The sequence below is a fragment of the Ranitomeya imitator genome, chromosome 1, assembly GCF_032444005.1.
Source record: "Ranitomeya imitator isolate aRanImi1 chromosome 1, aRanImi1.pri, whole genome shotgun sequence".
Taxonomy (NCBI): Eukaryota; Metazoa; Chordata; class Amphibia; order Anura; family Dendrobatidae; genus Ranitomeya; species Ranitomeya imitator.
In genome coordinates this window covers 214,825,953-214,841,543 of record NC_091282.1, presented here as the reverse complement: position 1 = coordinate 214,841,543, position 15,591 = coordinate 214,825,953, and the positions used below count along the sequence as shown (strand labels likewise).

The 15,591-nt window shown below is 40.9% G+C and overlaps 1 protein-coding gene across 1 annotated transcript in view; it reads right to left on the bottom strand.

Annotated features, from left to right (window-relative positions):
• Positions 1–3,318: 3,318 nt before the first annotated feature.
• Positions 3,319–15,591, bottom strand: part of PHAX (phosphorylated adaptor for RNA export) — a 64,650-nt gene continuing 52,377 nt past the window's right edge. Inside the window, exon 5 of the mRNA XM_069753864.1 lies at positions 3,319–5,620. Within this exon, the coding sequence (XP_069609965.1) occupies positions 5,360–5,620 (261 nt within the window). The 3' untranslated portion in view covers positions 3,319–5,359. The remainder of the gene's footprint in view (positions 5,621–15,591) is intronic.

Sequence of the window (15,591 nt, the reverse complement as noted above, 5' to 3'; positions counted from 1 at the left end):
AAAAAACAGGAGAACACAAATATACTTAAAAAAAAAAAGTGCAAATAAATACCAAAAACTAGATTTAAAAAAGTGTAAATACATTGAACTGAAACCTCTCTTAACTGGAAGTTTGCTAAGAAATTACGATTCTGCATTGCTGCTAAAGGGCCCCATACATGATACAAGATATAAAAAACCATATACACCGACTAGATAATTTGTAGAGGGGGTCCCCCAGCTCTCCCCCGAGGTGACATAACTGGAGACAAAATTTTTAATCAGATTTTCATTATCATCATACTAGGCCTTTTCCATTCTTACGATTACATATTTTTTTCAGAGGACCTATAAGATCAGGAGCTGTTATTACTTTCAACCTGGACAAAGGATGGGGTTCTATCAGAGAATTAGGTGGAACAACTGACCTACTCTTCTACCATTTCAGTAATTTTCAAATCTTGTGTGTTTTCCTAGTATCTTCGGATTGCTCGTATATTATGTTTGACTCCCTGTGGTTGCATGATTTGTGGCTGTTGGACATCATGCAGCCACAGAGACGAACAAAATATAGGAGCACTCCCAAGATACTCGGAAACACCTGAGCGTGCTCAGATAAGACGTTACTCAAGCAGGTTCGCTCATCGGTATTCTAATGTCTTTGGTATTCTTACACCCATTAATGTAGTAATCAACATCAAACATTGCCTTAACCCTGCTGTTCTGTTCGGGTCATAGTGACCCGAACAGACTTTTTGTGGCCCTGTAGATTTTTTTCTGTAAGTCTATAAAACTTGAGACTCCTTGACTTTTCCTCATTTGGGGGGACCTACCTATGAGTATTTTTTTTTTTTCGTTTACTTTTTGCTACACGCAAAAAGTTACACTTGTTGTGTTCGGGTCATAGTGACCCGACATAGTTTTTTAGAGCTGTGAGGCCATATTTTCAGTGAAATAAAGGAGTTATAACCTCAATTGGGTCTATTTATTGCATCTACTATTGTATATCAATTGATTTATTTCCTAAATTATTTCAATGGGGTCGTACACGCGCTCTACCAGGGGTATGCATTGAGATCTGCGCACCATAAAAATGGCTTTATATTGATTATTTTTGGTGCGCAGTCTATTCTAAAATGTAGAGTGCATCCGGAGAGATCACTAGGTGTGCACTACACGTGTATATTATGCACAGAACGGACTGCTCAGAACGCGCTGTCCAAGACGTTTTTTTTTGTAAAGCTGAGCTGTAAAGTCTTGCAAATAATTTTTTTTTGCTAAGTAAGTCTGTCTTCCTGGCTTATCTGCTTGTTTTCAGAAGGGTTCTTATCTTCTCTGCTCTTATCAGTACACATATGCTAGCCCAGACATGTTACCCTTTCAGTTTCTTTGGAGAGCAGCTGTGTACATACCTCTGTTCCAGGATAGCTCTGTTCCAGGCAGTATCTTTGTTTTCTACAGGTATGTTGCTTGTTATGCTTTTACTAATCAATTCTATTGATAGATTGTATATTGTAAAGGAATACTTTTATTTTATTACATGTAATTAGTGTTATTACTGTGTGATACACTGCTCTACACTTAGCATGATAGATTGCTGGATATTGAGCACTGGTATGCTTTGATGTAGTATAGAAGCTTTTATTGTTTTTGAAGCTGTTTTTTTTCTCAGACTTTATTATTATTGTTTACTTACAAAGGTTTTTTTTATTACGGTGTTGTCTACCACATCATTTCAAAATGATGCTTCTACCCCCATGGCCTCTTCCGGCATCAAAAGAAAAAAGATGCAGCTATTGCCCTTCTACTTGTGACAACAAGACGAGTATAACATGTTCTGGCTGTAAAACATTTCTATGCAAAAATCATGTGTATTGTTTTTCATGCAAGAATCCGTAAATTTATATGATCATGTAAATATTTTCACATTGTAATGTTTATTATCTTTAATTTTTTATCACAAAATGTTTGATTTGATTGTTTTTTTTTTTGTTTTTTACAAAATATGTGTAGTTTTCTATTTTCGTTTTGCTCATTGATCTGTTTTTTCAGAATAAAAACAACAACAAAAAAAAAGATTTCTAGTTCATTTTTCTTTTTTACTACCAAACATGTTCACAAACAGTCTAGTAAGCAAAAAGTATTAAAAAAATTGAGTTAGAGGGTCTAAAATCAAGGTTTAATAAGACGGGTCATAGTGACCCGGAACACTACAAGTGTATAGTAAATGCGAACAAAACAGCAGGGTTAAGGCACCGTTACATTAAACGACTTACCAACGATCACGACCAGCGATACAACCTGGCCGTGATCGTTGGTAAGTCGTTGTGTGGTCGCTGGGGAGCTGTCACACAGACAGCTCTCTCAAGCGACCAACAATCAGGGGAAAGACTTCGGCATCGTTGAAACTGTCTTCAACGATGCCGAAGTCCCCCTGCAGCACCCAGGGTAAACATTGGATTACTAAGTGCAGGGCCGCTCTTAGTAACCCGATATTTACCATGGTTACCATTGTAAAAGTTAAAAAAAACAAAAAACAACACTACATACTCACATTCCGATGTCTGTCACGTCCCCCGGCGTCAGCTTCCCGCACTGACTGTGTCAGCGCCGGTCGTAAAGCAGAGCACAGCGGTGACGTCACCTCTACGTTCTGGAGTAGAGATGCCTCTGGCGCTCAGCTCCTGCTTGTATGACATTTCTCACCAATGTCCCTGCTTAGCGCATCACATCCTGCCCTCTTCTTCGCTCGTCTCCTTCATTTTTAGGGGATGTGTTCACAAGCTGGCCAGCATAACACGCAGTCTTAGGCCAGGTTCCCATTTCAGTTCTGTGGATTTGGAGTCTGTGTCCAATTTGGAGGAGTCGGTATAAAATTGACAGACTCCAACTCTTAGACTATGTAATAAATTGTGCACAGTAGTACAGTGCAGGATGTGCTGAATATTTTTTCATAGTATTTTGGGGGCGCACCTAAAACCCGTTTTTTTGAGTGTTCAGACGGCACCTTGGACAGAGGCCAGAACTGTGTGGATGAAATTTAATGTGAAGCTGGCCTTAGTAAGTAGAAAAAGAAATTAGTACCTCTAATATGATGTGTACAGAAGTGCTATCTCTAATGGGAATACTGGGAAATGTAGTTGTTTGCATTGGCAATTTTGCCCACAGTAACCAATAACAAGATTTGAGCAAGATGGCACAATGGGGGGCACATTCATGCACATTTAGGTACTGCCCTGTACATTGTATAAGCTGGAAATCTCCTTTAATGTATTTCACATTTGTTTGCATAGGTACAGAAACTTTAAACTTCATAAAAAAAAGTCAAAAACACAAAGGGCAAGAAAAACAAATTGTTTAAATTGCGAAATTCAACATTTTTAAACAATCGATGAAGAAAATAAAGGCTGTAAGATGTGAATTTACAATACGTTAAAGGTTTAGAGAGTCCATCTAAAAATTCCATCTCCAACAAAGTCCTGCACATTTCCGTCCATATGTAGAATAACACCGGGTGAAGGATCTTGCTGGGAAGTTTCTTTCCAGGAAACATGGCTCACCTTTGAGGGATCTTTCATCAGACCATCCAATGGAAATTCTAATGGGGGCAACTTCTTTCCAGGGAAAAACAGTATGTCAGCTAAAAGTGATTGTTGGTTACATTACATCCAGTGCATGTTCATTATGATGGAAATAAAGAAAACTACTTACATTTTGCATACCTTGCCATTCTATTGCCATTATCCCAGTGGTCCTCACTGGGACCATAAGCATTAATGTCTCCATCCGTGTACCAGAGACCGCCTGAAAAATGGCCCTAGTGCAGAATCAGTGTCAGTCAGAGCCAGGGGCACGGTTACAGCTGCTGCTCCGCATACTCAGAGCGGGGACTAAACCTGCGCTGCCCACGTGACAAGCCAGAATGCTGCTGGGGAGAATAAAGTTCTTTTTCTTCCCACAGCGTTTGGCCGAGTAATAATGCTCTTAAGTAGTGATGAGCGAATATGCTCGTTACTCGAGATTTCCCGAGCACACTCGGGTGACCTCCTAGTATTTGTAAGTGCTCGGAGATTTAGTTTTTCTTGCCGCAGCTGAATGATTTACATCTTTTAGCCAGCATAGGTACATGTGGGGGTTCCCTAGCAACTAGGCAACCCCCACATGTACTTATGCTGGCTAACAGATGTAAATCATTCAGCTGAGGCAAGAAAAACGAAATGTCCGAACACTAAAAAATACTCGGAAATCTCGAGTAACGAGTATATTCGCTTATCACTACTCTTAACCTGCAGATTAACCCCATATAGGCAGGTTAATAGTTTTTTTCTGGTGCCATGTTGCTTTTCAAGATTTCAAAAGATGACATAGTCCGATTCATTAAGACGGAAACATCTTAATAATCAGTGTGCAGGAATAGGATTGAGCCTAATTGACAGGCACATGCCATTTGCGTTTGAAGCATCTTATCACTGACGTGCACAAGCACCAAAAATTTTAATCCAATCAAGGACAGGAGAAAAATTTATGGTGTAAGGAACGCCACCAATCTGTGTTGTGTGGACATTGCCACACTGACACTTGTGAAAACCGTGTCAAAATTTGTTGCAACCTCCTGTTGCACAAAAAACTTTTCCTAAACCTGGTGTAATCACCTTGAGTAGAGATGAGCGAGTATACTCGTTGCTCAGGTGGTCTCTGAGTATTTGTTAGTGCTCAGAGATTTAGTTTTTGTCGCCTCAGCTGAATGATTTACCGCTGCTAGCCAGCCTAAGTACATGTGGGGGTTGCCCGGTTGCTAGAGAATCCTCACATATTCAGCCTGTCTAGCAGCCATAAATCATGCAGCTGCACTGACAAAAACTAAATCTCCGAGCACTAACAAATACTCGGGAGACCACCCGAGCATGCTATTCGCTCATCACTGACCTTGATGAATCAGGGCTATAATACTTTACTTATTAAGCGTAAATAAAGTTGACATATAGAGATGCTCGTTAAGCAAGATGAATTGTCAAAAAGAAGCATGGCCTTCAAGAACGTAGTAGATGCACAAGAAATTACCTAAGTATCTTACAGCTTGGCAGACAGGGAGCTTGTATAAGTTTGTTACGTGCAGTACAGCAATATATCACAAAAGCAGCATTATGATGACCTTGATATGTAATTTAAAACAAACAAAAAAAAAAATGTATAAGGCAGATGAACAACATGAAAAATACAAAATCCAAACTGTCCCTCAAAAAAACTGAAGTGCATTTAATAAGCAATGTCATCACACGCTTTGCTCTACATTTTTTTCTGGTGTATCCTGCTCCCAGAAAAAAACCCCAAAAAACTAATATACGGCCTAAACGTCTGCTTTGTTCTAGCCTTATTCCAGTTAAAAGGTTTCTAGATCATGGGAATTGTCAATCTCAAAGGCATCCTCCGTTTCGGTTTTCATTTCAGTGTTTTCTTCATCTAAGGATGCTAACGCTTCGTTTGTGTCGCTAGCAAAGGTTTCTCTTGACGTGTCATCGTGTTCTTGAAAATTAAGACCTTTGATGGCTTCTTTCATCTTCTTCCCAAGTAAGTGACGTCTTCTCTTTTTTGCAGCTTTTTTACTCTCATATTCTTTCTGGTTTTCCACATAAAATATTTCCTTAAAGATAAAAGAATATACTTTGTCAGTATCATGCGTTTCTTGTCCGTGAATGGAAACATTTTGACTGTTCATATACACACGGTGAATACAAGGACAAGAATTAACAATGCAAGTCAGCCACAGTGTTCTACAGTCTGAGGAAACAGATCATGGTGTGCACCAACACCACAACTTATTCCCATCTTAGCCTTCTCAACAGCTGTACTATACAGATTGGTTAAAACCATTCATTTCTATGGAAACCAAGGCCCTTAAAATTAACCTATTTACCAGAACCTACCCACATCCTAATTCTAAGGCTGTCGTCACAATAGCAGTATTTAGTCAGTATTTTACATCAGTATTTGTAAGCTAAAACCAGGAGTGGAACAATTAGAGGAAAAGTATAATAGAAACATATGCACCACTTCTGCATTTATCACCCACTCCTGGTTTTGGCTTACAAATACTGATGTAAAATACTGACCAAATACTGCTAGTGTGACGGCAGCCTTAGACATACAATTTTTATTTTTTAGGCTAAAAATAAAAAGTTATTCCCATTTCTGATAAAGCTTACAATCAGATTTATTAGAGTACGTCCATGTTTTAGGTCTTGATTAGGTAGCAACGTGAAAATACAGATTTTCTTCACGTACAAGAAAAAGGGACCAAGTTTTAATTAGTGAGTATCATCAGAGTTTAATCTGATTTTCATCAGTTTTTCTCGTCTGTAGAAAAGTTTCTCTAGCTTCTCCTACCTAATGGTCGGTAAATTGCATCAATAAAGTGCAGTCCGATTTTTTTCATGAACCAAGAGATTTGTATTGAAGAGTTCGATCTGACACTCAAATCAATTGCTCTCCAAAACATCATGTACAAATGAACATCCCCACTGACTAGCATAGGTGCACAAGTGCCATCTGTGTTGATGGTTTGGCCATTATCTTAAATCATATGGCAAGGCTCATTAACGCCTTCACGACTAGAGGTCTTTTGGTTTTTGCGCTTTCATTTTTTGCTCCTCTTCTTCCCAGAGCTATAACTTTATATTTTCCAGTCAATATGGCCATGTGAGAGCTTGTTTTTTGCGGGACGAGTTGTACTTCTGAAAGACACCATTGGTTTTAATAAATACTGTAGTGTACTGGAAAATGGGGGGAAAAAAATTGCTTGTCCGGTGAAATTGCAAAAACAAGTGCAATTCCACAGGTGTTCTTTTTCCATGTTCACTAAATGCTAAAACTGACTTGCCATTATGATTCTCCAGGTCATTAAGAGTTCATAGACAGCAAACACGTCTAGGTTCCTTTTTTATTTAAGTGGTGAAAAAATAATCCAAAGTTTCATAAAAGAAAAAGAAACAATGGAGCCATTTTCTGAGACCTGTAGAGTCTCCATTTCTTTGTGATCTGGGGCTGAGTGAGGGCTTATTTTTGGCGTGCCGAGCTGACGTTTTTATTTATACCATTTTCGTGTAGATACAGTCTTTTGATCAGCCGCCATTGCATTTTATTGCAATGTAGCAACGACCAAAAAAAAAAAAAACCATAATTCTGGCATTTTTCCTTTTTTTTTTTATTGCTACGCCGTTTAGCGATCGGGTTAATCCCTTTTTATTGCTAGGTCGGGTGATTCTGAACGCGGCGATATCAAATATGTGTAGGTTTGATTTTTTTTTATTGTTTTATTCTGAATGGGGCGAAAGGGGGGTGATTTCAAATTTTTTTTTAAACACTTTTTTTTGTTTACTTTTGCCATGCTTCAATAGTCTCCATAGGAGGCTGGAAGCTGGCACAACTATTGGCTCTGCTACATAGAGGCGATTATCAGATCGCTCTTATGTAGTAGAATTGCTGAGTTGCTATGAGCGCCGACCACTGGGTGGCACTCACAGCAATCCGGCACTGAAAACCATAGAAGTCTCAAGGAGACCTCTGGTTGTCTTGCCAACGAACCGATGACCCCCCGATCACGTGACGCGGGGACACCAATGCACGTATTTCCGGCCCGATGGCTGGAAGCGCGATTTAAATGCCGCTGTCAGAGTTTAACATCTGCATTTAACTAGTTAATAGCCGCAAGTGGATCGTGATTCCACCCGCAGCTTTTGCGGGAACAAGTCAGCCGTTCAAAATAGCTGACATGTCTCCGTAAAGATGTGGGCTCACCGCCGAAGCCTGCATCAAAGCAGGGGATACTGACATCGGCGTACTAATACGTCCGATGTCAGTAAGGGGTTATAACGTATTCTTTTTTTATTTTTACATGCTTCAATAGTCTCCATGGGAGACTAGAAGCTGCACTACTTTGATGATCAGATCACCTGTGTGTAGCAGAAATGCTCACTTGCTATGAGTGCCAACCACCAGGCGGCGCTCATAGCAATCCGGCTATGACAACCATAGAGGTCTGCTGAAGACCTCTGGTTGTCATGCCGACCCACTGTGACCAGCGATCATGTGATGGGGACACCAATGGATGGGATTAGTGACGAGCTCCCTGTAAGCACGAGTTACATGCCGCTGTTGGAAATTGAAAGCAGAATTTAACCAGTTAAATGCAGCCTGCTGCTGTTGCGGACTCGTCAGCTGTATATCAGCTGACATGTGCCCAGAAAGGGGAGTCCGACATTGGCGTACTATTATGCCTGATGTCAGTCCATATCTTTTAACCCCTTTCTATTAGGATTGCTATTTCAAATAGGTGGCACTAGAGTTCTAGTCCTCTTCTTCTCAGAAGTGGCAATTTGCCTGTGCTAATCACCTATCACTTGTACGTGAAAAAAATGACATCTGAATATTCCCTGAAAGTTACCCAATAGTTGCCCACACCTACCTGCTATTTAGAAATATCTGTCTTCATGGTTACAGACAACAAACAAACCCCCGAGTAGTCAGTTCTGGTCTTTCAGCTAACCTATATTTATATTAAGAATGGGAGCGACAGAACTGTACGGCTGCAGAATCAGACTACACAGGGTTAACCGCAGCTATAGGCACAAAATATTTTTTGATCTTGACCTATTGAAAAGTTGCGCCTTTTGGATTAATTGATCCATTAATACCACTGATAAACCTTTTTACAGAAGTCTTTAACCCCTTTACCCCCAAGGGTGGTTTGCACGTTAAAGGGAAGGTGCCACCAGTTTTCTTGTATGTTGTTTTTTTGTGAAATTAAGCTTAAAATAGTAATTAAAATGTATTAATGCAATGTTTGCACGATTTCTAAATATTATATATTTTATATACATATTTACCACTAGGGGGAGCATTTTCCGTTTTAGACCTCAAGCAGCTATAGTAAGATTTACCAGCAGCAAAATTGGGGCAGTAGCTGCTGACATCACCATTTCCCTCCCCTTTTGGGTGGTCTAATATCCCTGGGGCAGAATGAAGAGCAGCATCACAGGGCAGAGCCATTTTGTGTGTGACTGCCCTGTGACCTGCTATCACCAGCAGTTACTGCATCAGAGGCACAGCTTGTTTACAGAGGAGCAGAACACAGTGGACTCAGCAGCATTTTTTGTGAATAACATTCTTGCCATCCCGCTTCCCCCACCTTAATCCCTGTCCTGTCAGCTGCCCTGCTCTCTCTCCAGGTGTCACCTCCCTCTCTGCAGGCTGTGAGTGCAGCTTACCGGAGATCACAGGGACTGTGCGTGAGGGGGAGACACAGCAGGAGAAGCACACAGGGCAGCGTGTGAGGAGCAGAGGACGTGCCTGCTTGGAGTACAGAGGAGCAGTGAGGGCTTCTTCTGTCCTGCGAAAGAGTAAAGGTACCTTCACACTAAACGACGCTGCAGCGATCCAGACAACGATCCGGATCGCTGCAGCGTCGCTGTTTGGTCGCTGGAGAGCTGTCACACAGACCGCTCTCTAGCGACCAACGATGCCGGTAACCAGGGTAAACATCGGGTTACTAAGCGCAGGGCCGCGCTTAGTAACCCGATGTTTACCCTGGTTACCATCCTAAAAGTAAAAAAAACAAACGCTACATACTTACCTACCGCTGTCTGTGCCCGGCGCTTTGCTTCTCTGCTCTGGCTGTGAGCGCCGGGCAGCCGGAAAGCAGAGTGGTGACGTCATCGCTCTGCTTTCCGGCCGCTGTGCTCACAGTGAGTGCAGGAAAGCACAGCGCCGGGGACAGACAGCAGTAGGTAAGTATGTAGCGTTTGTTTTTTTTTACTTTTAGGATGGTAACCAGGGTAAACATCGGGTTACTAAGCGCGGCCCTGCGCTTAGTAACCAGATGTTTACCCTGGTTACCAGCGAAGACATCGCTGAATCGGTGTCACACACACCGATTCAGCGATGTCAGCGGGAGAGCCAGCGACCAAAGAAAGGTCTGGCCCTCTAGCCCCGACTAACGACATCACAGCAGGATCCTGATCGCTGCTGCGTGTCAAACTAAACGATATCGCTAGCGAGGACGCTGCAACGTCACGGATTGCTAGCGATATCGTTTAGTGTGAAGGTACCTTTAGTGGAGCTCGGCAGATAGCACAGGGCTATAATAAAATGGCAGCCACTCACACCTACAGCAGTGAGTTGTGCAGCCCACAATGGCGTGCCCAGCTCACTGCTAATGCTGCTGCAATGTTACAGATAGGGTCAGCGCCGGTCTATTATCTCCTATTTCCATGGGGTGCCGTAATCTGACACTGATAGTGCCCTGCTACTGCTGCAAAACCAAGATATCAGCCCCCAGTGCATTCTGTAAACTCATATAACACATGAAATCTGTTTCACATGCATTTCAAACTTGCTTATAGCAGCATGTTATGCTACATTACAGTGATTTATTAATGACCTACAAACGCGGTACCTTCCCTTTAATGAACGGGCCAATTTTTACAATTCTGACCACTGTCCCTTTATGAGATTATAACTCTGGAACGCTTCAACCGATCCCGGTGATTCAGACATTGTTTTCTCGTGACATATTGTACTTCATGATAGTCGTAAAATTTCTTTGATATTTTATTATAAAAAAAATTTTATGAAAAAAAAAACAAACGGAAATTTGGTGAAAATTTTGAAAATTTCGCAATTTTCCAACTTTGAATTTTTATGCAATTAAATCACAGAGCTATGTCACACAAAATACTTAAGTAACATTTCCCACATGTCTACTTTACATCAGCACAATTTTGGAACCAAATTTTTTTTTTGTTAGGGAGTTATAAGGGTTAAAAGTTTATCAGCAATTTCTCATTTTTACAACACCATTTTTTTTTTAGGGGCCACATCTCATTTGAAGTCAATTTGTGAGGTCTATATGATATAAAATAACCAAGTGTAACACCATTCTTAAAACTGCACCCCTCAAGGTGCTCAAAACCACATTCAAGAAGTTTATTAACCTTTCAGGTGTTTTACAAGAATTATTGGAATGTTTAAATAAAAATGAAGATTTAACTTTTTTTCACAAAAATTTTTATTCAGCTCCAATTTGTTTTAATTTACCAAGGGTAACAGGAGAAAATGGACCCCAAAGGTTGTTGTATAATTTGTCCTGAGTACACCCATACCCCACGTTTGGGGTTAAACCACTGTTTGGGCGCATGGCAGAGCTCGGAAGCGAAGGAGCGCCATTTGACTTTTCAATGCAAAATTGGAATTGAGATGGGACGCCATGTTGCGTTTGGAGCGCCCCTGATGTGCCTAAACATTGAAACCCCCCACAAGTGACACCATTTTGGAAAGTAGACCCCCTAAGGAACTTGTCTAGATGTGTGGCGAGCACTTTGACCCACCAAGTGCTTCACAGAAGTTTATAATGCAGAGCCGTAAAAATAAAAAATCATATTTTTTCACAAAAATGATCTTTTCGCTCCCAATTTTTTTATTTTCCCATGGGTAAGAGAAGAAATTGGACCCCAAACGTTGTTGTAAAATTTGTCCTGAGTAGGCCGATACCCCATATGTGGGGGTAAACTACTGTTTGGGCGCATGGCAGAGCTGGGAAGGGAAGGAGCGCCATTTGACTTTTCAATGCAAAATTGACTGGAATTGAGATGGGACGCCATGTTGCGTTTGGAGAGCCACTGATGTGCCTAAACATTGAAACCCCCCACAAGTGACACCATTTTGTAAAGTAGACCCCCAAAGGAACTCATCTAGGTGTGTTATGAGAACTTTGAACCCCCAAGTGTTTCACTACAGTTTATAACGCAGAGCCGTGAAAATAAAAAAAATCTTTTTTTTTCCCACAAAAATTATTTTTTAGCCCGCAGTTTTGTATTTTCCCAAGGGTAACAGGAGAAATAGGACCCCAAAAGTTGTTGTCCAATGTGTCCCGAGTACGCTGATACCCCATATGTTGGGGTAAACCCCTGTGTGGGCATACGGAAGAGCTCGGAAGGGAAGGAGCACTGTTTTACTTTTTCAACGCAGATTTAGCTGAAATTGAGATCGGACGCCATGTCGCGTTTGGAGAGCCCCTGATGTGCCTAAACAGTGGAAACCCCCCAATTAGGACTGAAACCCTAATCCAAACACACCCCTAACCCTAATCTCAACGGTAACCCTAAACACACCCCTAACCCTAATCCCAACCGTAAATGTAATCCAAACCCTAACTTTAGCCCCAACCCTAACCCTAGCCCTATCCCTAATGGGAAAATGGAAATAAATAAATTTTTTAAAAATTTTTAATTTTTCCCTATCTAAGGGGGTGATGAAGGGGGGTTTGATTTACTTTTATAGCGGGTTATTTAGCGGCTTTTTATGACTGGCAGCCATCACACACTGAAAGACGCTTTTTATTGCAAAAAATATTTTTTGCGTAACCACATTTTGAGAGCTATAATTTTTCTATATTTCAGTCCACAGAGTCATGTGAGGTCTTGTTTTTTGCGGGACGAGTTGACGTTTTTATTGGTAACATTTTCGGGCACGTGACATTTTTTGATCGCTTTTTATTCCGATTTTTGTGAGGCAGAATGACCAAAAACCAGCTATTCATGAATTTCTTTTGGGGGAGGCGTTTATACCGTTCCACGTTTGGTAAAATTGATAAAGCAGTTTTATTCTTCGGGTCAGTACGATTACAGCGATACCTCATTTATATCATTTTTTATGTTTTGGCGCTTTTATACGATAAAAACTATTTTACAGAAAAAATTATTATTTTTGCATCGCTTTATTCTGAGGACTATAACTTTATTTTTTCGCTGATGATGCTGTGTGGCGGCTCGTTTTTTGCGGGACAAGATGACGCTTTCAGCGGTACCATGGTTATTAATTTCGGTCTTTTTGATCACGTGTTATTCCACTTTTTTTTGGCAGTATGATAAAGCATTGTTTTTTGCCTCTTTTTACCGCGTTCACTGAAGAGGTTAACTAGCGGGACAATTTTATAGGTGGGGTCGTTACAGACGTGGCGATACTAAATGTGTGTACTTTTATTTTTTTTTTTCCATTTAAAGAAATGTATTTATAGGAACATTTTTTTTTTTTTGGGGGGGGGGGGGGGGGGGGAGATTTTGGGGGGTATTTTTTTAAAAATTTTTTCTTACACATGTAAATATATATATATATATATATATATATATATATATATATATATATATATATATATATATATATATATATATATATATATATATATATATATATATATATATATATATTTTTAACACTATAACATCATGTTATAGTATAAGATCGCTGATCTGACACTTCGCTGTGCACTTTGCTGAGCAGGCGCTGTGACGCCACCTCCCTCCATGCAGGACACGGATGCCGCGGCCATCTTGGATCTGGGCCTGCAAGGAGAAGGAGGAGGTAAGAGACCCTCGCAGCAAAGCAATCACATCACGTTGCTGTGGGGGTCTCAGGGAAGCCCGCAGGGATCATGTTTGATCGCGGTGTGCCGGGGGTTAATGTGCCGGGAACGGTCCGTGACCGCTCCTGGCACATTGTGCCGGATGTCAGCTGCGACAGTCAGCTGACACCCGGCCGCGCTCCCCCCGTGAGCGCGGCCGATCGCTATGACGTACTATCCCATCGGTGGTCATACGGGCCCACCCCACCTCGACGGGATAGTACCCTTAACCCCAGAAATGGGTTAAGGGTACAAAAATTAAAAGTATGAAAATTGCAAAACTTGCCAAATTTCCGTTTTTTTCATAAATAAACTCAAGTCATATAGATTAAATTTTACCACTAACATGAAGTACAATATGCCACGAAAAAACAGTCTCAGAATCAGTGGGATATGTTGAAGCGTTCTAGAGCTATAACCTCAACGTGACAGTGGTCAGAATTGTAAAAATTGCTTGGTGGTTAAGTACCAAATTGGCTCCGTCACTAAGGGGTTAAAAGTCTAAACTTATGTTAGTCAAAAGACCCGAAAGAGGAGAGTGACATAAAAATCTTAACACCAGAGAGCTGAAGTAAACTAATCAACCAAATGGTTTAAATTACAGGAATGATACAATGTACATTTATTAAATGATTTACAGTAATATATTTTAGAAGATTATATTCATATGGTTTCACAATTGGTTCAAATATGGCATCACTGAAAAAGTAATCTCGTCCTGCTAAAATCAAGCCCTCAAATGGCACTCAATGGAAAATAAAAAACAGAATATGACTGTGCAATAACAAATTACAAAAAAGTGCTATTTAATGTGCTGAAGTAGTAGCAAAACAAATAAAGCACTATATAAATCTGATATAAAAATGATAACCAGAACAACAGTGGCCTTATTACTTATTGTATGCTGAACATCAGGGGGAAAAAAAAAAAAATCTAAACAATTTTTGATATGCTGTCTTGGGTTCATTCTGACTTCTCAAAACTTCAGAATAAAAAGCGATCAAAAAATATTCTGAACTTCAAATTGGTTCCAATACATATTATAACGAATTGCGCAAAAAACAAAAAAAAAACAAACAAAAAAAAACAGCCCTCACTCAGCTCCATCAGTAGGAAAATAAAAACACTACAACTCAAAATTATGGTCTGAAACAAATATTCATTTTTATCCTAATGTCTATTTACTTTAACACTATACAGTATATACTCCTCTAGTATAAGCCGAGTTTTTCAGCATTTTTTTAATGCTGAAAAAGCCCCTCTCGGCTTATACTCGAGTGAGGGTCCCACAAGATGGAGGGGGAGCTGCAGGTCACAGGAAGCAGGAGCCAGCTGCTGCAGTTAACGCCTGTGCCCGCTGCTCAAGAGAAATGACTATTCACTGCGCTGGCAGTGAAAAGAGGGATTTTTGGTTCTTACCGTAAAATCTCTTTCTTGGAGCCTTCATTGGGGGACACAGGTAACCATGGGGGACACAGGTAACCATGGGTGTATGCTGCTGTCACTAGGAGGCTGACACTATGCAAATAAAGAAGTAACTCCTCCCCGGCAGTATACACCCTTCGACAGGCACCAGGCAACTCAGTTGGTGCAAAAGCAGTAGTAGGAACAGGTAATATAAAACTCAACCTATGTACCAACCCACAACAACGGCACGTTAGCCAACACGGTACAACTTCAAGGGAGGGTGCTGTGTCCCCCAATGAAGGCTCCAAGAAAGATTTTACGGCAAGAACCAAAAATCCATTTCTTTCTCGCCTCATTGGGGGGGACAGGTAACCATGGGACGTCCAAAAGCAGTCCCTAGGGCGGGATATTCTGGAGAAAAAGTGTAGTTACTCACCGATAACGGTGTTTCTCAGAGCCCATGACAGCACTACCAGAGAGAGGGGATCCGCCCTTCAGGGACAGGAAACCTACAGGATAAAAGGGCGGTACCTCTCCCCTGCATCAGTTTTGTTTACAGAGCATCGGAGGTCCTCCAGGTTAGTCACAACAACACAAAAAATACGCAATTTAATCATAATGCTTAACAGTGAACACTGTGTCTATATGTAAAAAACCACTTCACACAAATAATGTGCTCACCGCACACGTGATGAGGGGGGGGAATAAGCAGGTGCTGTCATGGGCTCTGAGAAACACCGTTATCGGTGAGT